This window comes from Cicer arietinum, chromosome 8, assembly GCF_000331145.2.
Source record: "Cicer arietinum cultivar CDC Frontier isolate Library 1 chromosome 8, Cicar.CDCFrontier_v2.0, whole genome shotgun sequence".
In the NCBI taxonomy this organism is placed as follows: domain Eukaryota; kingdom Viridiplantae; phylum Streptophyta; class Magnoliopsida; order Fabales; family Fabaceae; genus Cicer; species Cicer arietinum.
In genome coordinates, this window is record NC_021167.2 from 25,288,908 (window position 1) to 25,301,608 (window position 12,701).

The window sequence follows — 12,701 nt, forward strand, 5'->3', positions numbered from 1 at the left end:
CTGGGAATCATTATATATTACGAATGCACGTTTATGTTCATTTACCCAAAACAAATAAGGAATTTTTTTTAGTGACAAATTTTTTGTTTCATAGTTAAAATTGTTACCACTTTCTTATTTTAAGTATACTCGTTTGTTTTTTTTATAAAATTAACTTTATTTACAAATGTATTTTATGGTATATTAATATACAATAAATAAAAATATATTAGTGTAAAAAATAATTAATATTTTATTAATAATAAAAAATATTAAATAATATGAGATAAATAAATGTGACCGAGCATATTCTTTCCATTTCAAAATAATTGTTGTTTAATTTTTAATTCATAATAAAAAAACAACAAATAAAAGAATTAACTATATACTTTGAAAAATTATAATTTTACTTAACCTTTTGACTAAATTTAACAATATATTGTATTCAATTATAAATAGAATTGAAAAAATAAATTAATTGTGTCTTAAAACTACAAAGGCCAATAAATTTATCATTTTTTTTATGTTTTATCAAAATAATAGCAGTCCTTTAGAAACAGAGGGAGACGGTGTATGGATCCACTTTTTCAATCATGGAATTTAAATCTTTAAAAAAGTGAAATGAATAATGTCAAATTATATTAATGCAATAATATAACTAATGTAAGAACAAAATAAACATACAAATAAAATTTAAGAACAAATTTACTTTCTTAGGGTCATATTAATATAGAAAGAAAAAAAACATATTTTACACATCATTTTACAATTTCAATAAAATAATAATTTTTTAACTTTATATATTGAATCATGTCAACAAATTTCTTTAAATAAAATGAGAGAAATAGGAAGGTACATAGTTTTTTTGACAGATAGAAGCTACATGTAATTTTTTATTAAAAAACTATTAATTACATTCCTGAATTTAAATGCACCTCATTAGGCTATAAAAATTATAAGATATACATTACATTAACTATATTATATAATAACTATATTATATAAACTCAATAATCTTCGTCTATTCAATATAGTAGAAACAATGGAATCAATATCAATCCCAAAAGTGGTGCTAAATTCAGGACACAAAATGCCAACATTAGGATTTGGCACAGGAACTGTACCCTTACCATCATTTGAAGAACTCATCCCTTCATTCATCAATGCCATTAAAATTGGCTATAGACATTTTGATACTGCAGCTTATTATGGTTCTGAAGAACCTCTTGGTCATGCCATAGCACAAGCATTAGAACAAGGTCTTATTAAGGATCGAAGTGAAATTTTTGTCACTACTAAATTATGGTGTACAGATGCACATCCTGGTTTTGTTGTTCCAGCACTCAAAAACTCACTCAAGTATGTAAATCACTAACTCAATAAATTAAATTATTATAATCTTTTTTAATAAATTTAAATTATCTATATTTAATTTTAATCACATAACTACTATATTTTTTGTAATTACTCCATTTTTTTGGCACGTGTTATTTTATTTTATTTTTTGTCATTTTGTTATTGTTAGACACTATAACTTTATTGATGACTAATATTTCACGACAATTTAACTGAATATTTTTAGTGGGGTCTATTCTCTCAAATGCATTTTTTCATTCCACGAGTTCGAACTCGACTCAATTTTTTGTCACGTGTTGGATATGATTATGTTTAATTTAATTTAAATGTTTTTTTTTTGTGTGTAATGCATTTTATAAGGAGGTTGGGCCTAGAATATGTGGATTTGTACCTAATCCATTTTCCAGCAAGGTTGAGACAAGGGGTTCAAGGGATTACCTACAAGAAAGGAGATGTTCTTCCTTTTGATATGAAAGGGACATGGGAAGATATGGAAAAATGTGCTAAATTGGGCTTGGCTAAGTCTATTGGACTTAGCAACTTTGGTGTGAACAAAATTTCAGAAATTCTACAATATGCAACTATTCCTCCTGCTCTTAATCAGGTACAATGCATTATATGATCTTAAAATTTTACCCTACATCCCACACATTTACTCTTTATCCCTACAAATATAAGGAAATGACATTTTTGTCATCGTATAAATTTTAAAATTTGTAATTTCTTTTTGAATTTTTTGAAAATCTTTTTTCAAGTTTTCCGATAAAGAAGTTACATCATAGAAAATTTTTTCCAAGTTTTTCAATAAAGAAGTGACACTCCAGAATTTTTTTTTTAAGTTTTCCAGAAAAAAAGTTATTTTTTAAAAAACTTAAAAGTAAAATTTAAACAGTATTTGGTGTGTAGTGAAAATTTCAATAAACCCCTAGTGTGCCGGAATTTTTCTTATAAATTTTTCGACAGTATACATTTTTAAACTTCTGTATGGGAAATTTTTTTATAAATTTTCTAACAAATCACAATTATAAATAAGTGTATTGTAAATATGGCCTTTTTATTTATTCCAAAGGAATTGAAGTTTTTTTAAGACATGAATTTAATATAGAATCATACTTTTTTAATAAGAATTAATGCCACAGGAGACGTTGAACAAATCTTTACTTCGAAAATTCTCCTAACAAATTACATTCCACCGTTCGAAATATATATATATATCGAACGGAGAAAAGAATTTCAAATAACAGAATTTTGATAATTAATTCAAGAACAAATATAGTGTGACATAAGTAATATATATTTGATTCCTTAAGTATTTAAATGATAATTGATCTCTAACAATTTGATCTAATAGTAACATTGACTTGTTGGTTTGCTAGGTGGAAATGAATGCAGCATGGAAACAAGAAAATCTGAGAAAAATATGCAAAGAGAATGGGATTCATGTGAGTGCATGGTCCCCTTTGGGAGCTAATGGAGCTGTGTGGGGTTCCCTTGCTGTTATGGACAGTCCAATACTCAAAGACATTGCAATTTCTTCAGGAAAGACTGTGGCACAGGTCTATTTTCTTACTACTCAAATTTCTTTTTTATATTTTCTAACCATAAATTTCTCAAACTTCTCACCTATTGAATGATAGTCAGTCGTTTGTTACAACTTTAAAAAAAAATGATTTTTATAATATTTAATTTTTTTTTTATAATTTGTTTTAGAAAAAATTTTAAATTAAAGCTTCAAACGTAAAATCGTTGTAAATAGTTTATCCTAAAATATTATTTTAAGTGTTTCATATATTTAATTAGTTCAAATATTTTTTATGATAAAATTTTAGGACATCATTAAAATTTTGAGAATTTTATCAAAAAAAATCATTTTTAAACGATATTTTTTATTTAAAAAAAATATAATTTTGATCATACTAAAATATCTAATAATAAATATCTTAAGTTATTAAATGACAAAATTAATTTTTTTTTTTATAATTTATAACAAATGAATTCAAAATAACTTATACTTCTTTTGAGTAAATTTTCAATAAAAATTATTTTTAGAAATACAAATTTAAAATCACTTCTTAAAAATCTATAATAAAACGGGTCCAATATCTCTAAAATAACTTTCATTTAATTTAAATTTTGTTATCAATGACCCATCTTATTTGTCATTGAGGTTAATTTAGACAATAAACTTAAATTTTAATTGGAATTATATATATTAAATGTAATCAAATATTTTTCTTTATTGTGAACAAATAACACTAAAATTGCATCAATTTAAATCTTGAAGCGATACTTTTACCTTTGATTTTGTGATAGTCACGTTTAGTTCAACTAAAATGAACAATTTATTTTAAAGAGTAAAATAAAATTGATTATTAAAAAAATCATATAATTTGTTATGTACATAATTTTCTAATAAAAAGTTGACACCGTTTATTTTATTCTCCAAATTAAATTAGAGGAATGATATTAAGAGTTTAATTACTATAATAACTATGAGAAGAGAGAAAAAGAACACTATCATACATTTTCTCTATTGTTATTACAGGTTGCATTGAGATGGTTAATAGAGCAAGGTGTCACTCCAATTGTGAGGAGCTTCAATAATGAGAGAATGAAAGCAAATCTTGAAATATTTAATTGGAAGTTAAGTGAAGTTGATTTGAAGAAGATTGAGCAAATACCACAATATAGGGCTTTTAAAGGAGAAGGTTTTATCACAGAAGATGGACCTTACAAAACTACTGATGATTTTTGGAATTGAAAAGATGTGAAATTTATGATATTTTCTTTATGTTCCTTCGTCAATAAATTAAATGAGAAAATAAAATACACACTTTATAAACAGTTTAATAATCATCATAAAAACACTAAATTGTAATAACATCTTGTTTCAATGTTGAGTGACAAATACTTCTAATGTTGTCAATGTTTTTAGGTTATGCAATTAATATATAATAGTGTAAGAAGTCCGGTTAGGTACGAGGTAAGTATATTTTTTTATGAAATTGTTTGAATTAAATTAGAAACTGTTATATGCGTTTAATGGAATTTGTAAAATATTTATAAAATGAGAAATCCAGAAATTTAAATAAATATATGTCTAATTATTAAATTTAAAAGTCGTATGGATTGTGAATTTTAACGTGATTGTGATTGTCTATCTTGGTAATTTAAAGTGTGTCCTAATACGTGATTAAAAAAAATTAAGCAATTAAAATTTAAAATTAGTAGTTAGTAATTATATTAATATTTTTTTTGAAAAGAATCGAATTAAGTGCGTCGGGTTGTATTTGCGGTTTGGTAGATATATATTGTGATGAGAAAATATTATTATAAATATCATTTTATTTTTCAAAAAAAGTATCTTAATTTTAGAAGAAAAAATAGACAAATAAAATTTAGAGGTGTGAAATAAAATATTAGTCTAGAGCAGAATATGAAATGCTCACGAGAGAAATATATTCAAACGTATCCTATATGAATTATTGTATATTCACAAATTTATTTTTATTATAAATGTGTTAAATGATTTTTTATCACTAAAAATAATTTTCAATGTATTTATTTGATATAAAAATTAAAGTAGTAGATTTTGATAAATTTCCATATCTAATACTTGTATATTCTATCAATACTTGTATATTCTATCATTATATTATATTTTTGAGTCAGATTTGTTGACACAATGATGTCTAACTTAAATTTTAATTAAATACTAAAATAAAAATATTATATTTTGAGATGAAACTTAATTATTAAGAAAAATAAACATTCAAATTAAGGAGGTTACACAATTAATGATGTATAATTAAAAATTTAAGTAATTAATAAAATTCAATAATTAGAAAATTAAACAAATAACACAAGACATCATAATACATACAACATACAGAACGCATCACCCCACCAAGATCCGAGAATTAGTGTTCTGTTACCATAATGTAATGCCCCAAATTTTTGATCCAAAGATTACTTAAAAATATTTATTTTCTTAACTACAATTTTTTTCTTAGGAGTAGTTTATCATGTAATAAATTGAAGATGCGTCAAAAAATGTCTTGATATATTTTTCTTTGTAAGATAACGTAATACAATTTTCTAAAATATTATTTATTTGCAAAATTAATATTTCAGTTATTAGATTGATATTCATTTATGCTCCAAAATAAAATAAATTATCTTTAAGTGATATTTAAAAGAAGTAAGGTTGACTGAAATTAATGACATTCAATTATTTACTAGCGAATAAAATCTCACTTCCACGTTTCTATTAAAAGTTAATGATGAAGAGTAAATAACTATTCCACATTTCTATTAAAAGTTAATGATGAAGACTAAATAATTATACATTGTACCACAAAAAATTTAGTAATACAAAACATTATTTTTAAGTAAAAGTCCAACTTTTTCATGCTTGTGCACCAAACAAATATTATTATGCAACTCTTTGAGATAATTAGTACCCAAATGTTGGTGTAAGGGGTCAATTCATCCCACAATAAAAATTAAACAAAATAATAAATTAGCAACCATAAAATATAAATATAAAATATTTTCCTATTAAATTATTTAAAGAAATTGATTCTTTAATAGTTCTTAAAGATGTATAAAAAGTCATAAAATGTATCTAAATAAATCAAGTAGCAACCGTAAAGCAAATAACTAGATCAAAATAAAAATAAAATAAAATGTATGCAAGTTATGCATGTTCCTAAACATATATAATCCGGATATAATCAGTCACTCATACCAATAGGAAAAATTAAATCAGCCACACAAGCATCCACAAAGATGCAAATGATATGTCATGAAATGATAATGATGCTCAAAAGGTACATGTCACCACTCACTTAGATAATCATAGAAATCACCAGACACTTAGAGCATCTCCAACGGTGAACTCAATATGGATTCATTAGATGAGATTTACTGTGCCACATCATCTTGAAGCAACTCATTCCTTTTTTGCTCCAACGGTGAACTCAACATGATACATTTAAATAGGTTATACTATGCCACATCACTCTAAATCAACTCATTTCTTTTTTACTGTTTAACTTTTAAAAAACCATAACTTTATTTATATCCTATAACTTTAATTTATACATTAATATTTTATTTATATTTAATTTTACTATAACTTAAAATATTAATTTAAATATTCCAATTAATATTATTATACATTATTTTAATTTAAAATTAAAATAAAAAATTAATTTAAAATAAAAAATTAATTTAAAAAGAAGTTAACAGCTATATATTATTTTTATTATACATTATTTTTATTATTATTATTATTAATAAATTAAAAAAAAGTTAACGGCTATAAATTAATAAAAAAAGATAAATTTATTATTAATAATAAATTAATAAAAGGTAGCGGTTATAATTATATTATTATTAAATTATGAAAGTAGATAAAAAAAAAAAAAAGGTAACTGCTATGAAGTACCGTTCCTTCCTGACAGTACCGTGATTACACGCTGACGGACGAACTCATTTGGCTACCGTTAGAGATGCTCTTAGGTCACCACAAAGATAACAATATTCAAAACACAAATCACCAGTCGCTTAGGCAACCACAAAGATAACAATATTTTAAACACAAATCACCAGCCACTTAGACAACCACAAATATAACAATATTTAAAACATAAATTATCAGCCACTTAGGAAACCACAAAGAAAAAATATTTCAGATTAAATTTTTTAATCACATAAGACATCAAAATTATATTCTCATGGATGTTCATAGTTAGAGCTCAATAACACACATCAAATATGTACGTGAACAAATATCTCAAAATCATCATTTTCATTTTAATAATCCATAAAATTCGATTTGGCTACTTGTTATTGATAAAAATTAAAACTCATATTACCAAGAATACAATAACAATAGAAATTTTATTTCTTTCACTATAAAGTTTTTCGCATTATAAAAATGAACTATACATTAATACATTTCAATAATCAATTTTCTCATATTGTCAAAATAAAAAATATAAAATTCTCATCAATTTCCTCATGACACATATATTGTTCATAAAAGTAAAATTTTAAATTTTAAATACTTCAAAAGTCAAGACTTAATATCAAATACATCATAACAAACATATTACTAATGATATCATTATAAAAATTATAACTTTATAATTAAGTACTCTAAAACACGTAAGGCGCTAAACATTTTCACTACAAACATATTTATCAAGGGATAATAATAAAAATAAAACTCTATAATTAAGTTCATCCAGATAGATGTATTACTCAAAAGAAACAATCAAAATATTATAGTTAATTTCTTTACGACGAAAATAAAATCAACATTTTTCTTTTAAGACATCTAGACATCATATCAATATCCTACGAACCGCTAATTTAATATCTAGAAAAATCTCATAAAGATGAAGGAACGAAAACTTAGATGAAGGAACGAAAACTTAGACGAAGGAACGAAAACTTAGAACTTCCAAAAGAAAGAGAGAGAATATGTGGGTGGTTGTTTGAGTGACTTAGAGAATATTTGAAATAAACAAAATATAATGTTGGGAATGACGTGTGAGGTATGGGTAATTAAGACTTATTTCCGCTCTATTGTAAGTTTTATCGTATTCTATGAGGAAAAGGTGTATGAGACTAATATGGAGACGTGAAGCTGATCAGATGAATAAAATAATTCTTCAAGGTTAATTACACACATCAATAAGGTATTCAATTAGAACAATATCATTCAATGACCAACCATTATGATTTAATTGACATTCATGTACTTATTCTTGCTTGTTACACATTTGAGTGAATATATAGTAGAAAACACACGGTTCTATAACTAAATGCTATTAAAAATAAATAAAATATAACTATCGAGAGTGGTAGTGTGGATGATTAAATTTTGACCTAAATTGACTTGGTCATTGTTCACTCTAAAAAAATACTCCTACGAGTTTTAATTAATTACCAACAAAACCCCAATAATTAATTAATTAATAAATATAAATATACTTCATCAAATAATTAAACATTAAATGAACAATTATCTTATTATTGTTACACTAAATTAATTAAATAGAATATATAAATAAAACTAAAGATTTTCACTAACTCTACTATCTCATAGGTCAAATACTTATTTGGTCTAAAATAAAACTAATAAGATATAACTTCTATAAATTATAATTTAATTAAATAATTCAACTAATGTTTTCATCGACTAAAATAAATCACGCAAGAAAAGAATACCACTCACACATAACAAAATAAAACAAACATATCTAACACATCAATTTTATGATTATCGAAACTAATCAAATAAAAAAATACACAATAGTCCATTTAGGAAATAATCAAGTCATTAATCGTCCCCATGTAATTGTCTCGTCAAAACAATTAAATAAAAATAAAGACTAAAATTATTCAGGTAAAATTGAGAGTAATAAAAATTAATTTATTTACACATAAAATAATTATTAATTAAATAATAAATCGTAAAAATTACTATAAAAAGACACTTATATAATATATATTGGGGTGTTACAATGTGAGCTTTCCATCTATGTCTCTTTTTTAATGCCCATTAAATTTGGACAGTCCATTTATGAATTTTCCATTATGAACATGCATTTGGATTTTTCAAAATGATCTATTTTGTCTTTTGTTTTAACAAGAGAAACGTTCTGCAATCATTCTGTCATCAATTTAGGATAATAAATGATGATAAGATATTTATTGATTTCTTTGAAAAATACCACATCATTAATATTCATGTTTGTGTTTCATTTTCTATCTTTAAATAAATCGCTCAAAAATACAAGTTAATAAATAATATGATCATAATCTTAATTAACGAATTTAATTAAATATTTGATTATCTTCAAAACATTAATCAGTGAATTTGCACAAGGAGTTCTCCCATATAGACTATAGATAGTCTCTGACATGACCAATCAAATCACATGTTGATAGGTCATATATACGGTTGAGAGAATACTGAATTTTGCCTCGGCAAACATCAGCCCAAGACAAGAAGAAAAAGATCACACCACAGTAATGAACAAATCAACGTCAGAATCGGATGACAAAATTATATAAAACACGAAGAAAAAAAAATTAAATCTATATAAAAAATTAATTGTTTAAATATAAAGAGAAAATAAAGTAATTTGAAAGTGCGATTACAGGCTAGAAAAAGCCCTAAATTACTCCTTTAAGGGATGAAGAGCAAGAAAATCTAAATTTTTCTATAAATGAAAGGAGGCGCCATATTAATCTAATCAAATTTAATATTATAACTTACTTAATAACTGTTTGTTGTATTTTTGTATTGCAAAATTCACCGTTTGTTAAAAGTTACTATGTCATGATCATGTTTTTAAATTTTATATTAATATGAGTTTATTTGATCTGTTATTAATATATTTTAAAATTAATATCTCATAAAATTTAATATTAAAATAATTAATTTTGATGTATCACGTTGACATATCAAATATTTTAAATTTTATAAATATGATAATAAACTCGTAATACACAAAAGTGAATTTTGTAATATAAATATACACTTTAGAAGTACATGATGAATCATAATTTTAATTATGAGATTATGAGATGTATCTCATGAGGTGTATCACATTATTTTTTTCACTTAAAAAAAAATCCTAATTCTAATCCATATAAAATTTAATGTATTTGTTCTTTTACTATGCATATTAATTAAGAAATGAGGTATTTTTTTATCAAAAAGATGAAAAAGTTAGATATTCTACTCAATTTAACCCATTATACTTATGTTAAATATACAATGAATTTTGTCAACAAAAAAAAAGTTACAATGAACTTAGCCTAAAAAATATATGCATTTATTGCTGGCAGAAATCATTATTATGTTTTTCTAGGAATTATTATATAGGCTAAAGGTCCCTTAACTTAATTTTAGGTAATATTTTAGTCCTTTATCTTTTTTTTTTTTCCCGATTTAGTCCTTTATTCCTAACAATATCAAATAAAATATGAAAATATGAGTTTATTTGAAGATTTGCGTTACGAATTTGATTAAATTTGTATTATATTGAAGAATATAATTAATTTTATGAGTTTTGATTGAATTTTTTTTTGAATTTTTGTATAAAAAAGGATATAATTGTTGAAATTTTAAAATATAAAATATCAAATTGTCACTTAAAATTAAAATAAAGGACCAAGTCGGGAAAAAAAAAAAGATAAAGGACTAAAACGTTACCTGAAATTAAGTTAAGAGACCACGAATGTAATTTAGCCTATTATATATTTACGAATGCACGTTTAGGTTCATTTACCCAAAACATATAAGGAATTTTTTTTAATTGTTTTTATATATTTTTTTGACAAATTTGTTGTTTCTAACATGTTAGAGTTTCCAATCAACACTCCAACTAATTCATGTTTAAAATTGTATCTACTTTCTTATTTTAAGTATACTCGGTTTTAGATAAAATTAACGCTATTTACTATCATGTATCTATGCGTATATAATATACAATATATAAAAATATATTAGTATAAAAAATCATTCATATTTTATTGACAATAAAAATATTCAATAATATTAAATAAATAAATGGGACACTTTCCCTAAAAAAATTGTGACACTTAATATTAGACTGAAAGAGTATATACTCTTTCCATTTAGAAATAATTGTTGTTGAATTTTTTTTCATAATAAAAAACAACATATAAGGAATTAACTTTATACTTTAAAAAATTATAGTTTAACTTAACCTTTTGACTAAATTCAACAATATATTATATTCATTTATAAATAGAATTGAAAAAAATTAATTAATTGTGTCTTAAAACTACAAAGGCCAATAAATTTATCAATTTTTTTTTTTGTTTTATCAAAATAATATATAGCAGTCCTTTAGAAAACAGAGGGAGAGGGTGTATGGATCCTCTTTTTCAATAATGGAATTTAAATCTTTAAAAAACTGAAACGAATAATGTCAAAGTATATTAATGCAATAATAACTAATGTAAGAACAAAATTAACATAAAAAATAAAATTTAAGAACAAAATTACTTTCTTAGGGTCATATCAACATAGAAAGACAAAAAAAAAAAAAAAAATATTTTACACATCATTTTACAATTTCGATAAAATAATAATATTTTAACTTTCTACATGTAATCTTTCTTTTTTATACTCAACTTTAAATTTATACATTTAATCATGTCAACAAATTTCTTTAAATAAAATGAGAGAAATAAGAAGGTAAATAGTTTTTTTTTGACAGATAGAAGCTACATATAATTTTTTAATAAAAAACTATTAATTACATTCATGAATTCAAATGCACCATCTCATTATGCCATAAAAACTATAAGGATAAACATTACATTAACCATATTATATAAACTCAATAATCTTAATCTTTAAAAAAAAAATTAATAATAATAATAATAATCTTCGATCATCTCTTCAATAACTTAGAAGCAATGGAATCAAAATCAATCCCAAAAGTGATGCTAAATTCAGGACACAAGATGCCAACAATAGGATTTGGCACAGGAACTGTACCCTTACCACCATTTGAAGAACTCATCCCTTCATTCATCAATGCCATTAAAATTGGTTATAGACATTTTGATACTGCAGCTTATTATGGTTCTGAAGAACCTCTTGGTCATGCCATAGCACAAGCATTAGAACAAGGTCTTATTAAGGATCGAAGTGAAATTTTTGTCACTACTAAACTATGGTGTACTGAGGCACATCCTGGTTTTGTTCTTCCAGCACTTAAGAACTCACTCAAGTATGTAACTCACTGATTCAATAAATTTGTATTGCTTGTGCAATAATTTTTTTAACTCCATTTTTTAGCACGTGTTATTTTTTATTGTAATTATATTATTGTTGGACACTATAATTTTATTGATGATTAATATCTCAGTAGAATTTAACTGCCTATTTTTAGTGGAGTCAACTCTCTCAAATGCAATTTTTCCTTCCACGAGTTCGAACTCGACTCAATTTTTTGTCACGTGTTGGATTTGATGATGTCTAATTTAATTTAAATGTTTTTTTTGTAATGCATTTTATAAGGAGGTTGGGCCTAGAATATGTGGATCTGTACCTAATCCATTTTCCAGCAAGGTTGAGACATGGAATTGAAGGGACTACCTACAAGAATGGAGATGTTCTTCCTTTTGATATGAAAGGGACATGGGAAGATATGGAAAAATGTGCTAAATTGGGTTTGGCTAAGTCTATTGGACTCAGCAACTTTGGTATGAACAAAATTTTAGAAATTCTACAATATGCAACTATTCCTCCTGCTCTTAATCAGGTACAATGCATTGTATGGTCCAACATATATATATATATATAT

At 24.2% G+C, this 12,701-nt stretch overlaps 2 protein-coding genes across 2 annotated transcripts in view; both read left to right on the plus strand.

Moving 5' to 3' along the window:
- Positions 1 to 1,021: 1,021 nt before the first annotated feature.
- LOC101491831 (methylecgonone reductase-like) lies at positions 1,022 to 4,096 on the plus strand. Its single transcript, XM_004513277.3, has 4 exons — positions 1,022 to 1,338; positions 1,696 to 1,939; positions 2,712 to 2,891; positions 3,881 to 4,096. The coding sequence occupies exons 1-4, from the start codon at positions 1,022 to 1,024 to the stop codon at positions 4,094 to 4,096; spliced, it is 957 nt and encodes a 318-aa protein (XP_004513334.1).
- A 7,712-nt stretch (positions 4,097 to 11,808) lies between these two features.
- The window catches only part of LOC101492163 (methylecgonone reductase-like), a 3,975-nt gene continuing 3,082 nt past the window's right edge, over positions 11,809 to 12,701 (plus strand). The window contains exons 1-2 of the mRNA XM_004513278.3: positions 11,809 to 12,125; positions 12,416 to 12,659. Of these exons, the coding sequence (XP_004513335.1) occupies positions 11,809 to 12,125; positions 12,416 to 12,659 (561 nt within the window). The remainder of the gene's footprint in view (positions 12,126 to 12,415; positions 12,660 to 12,701) is intronic.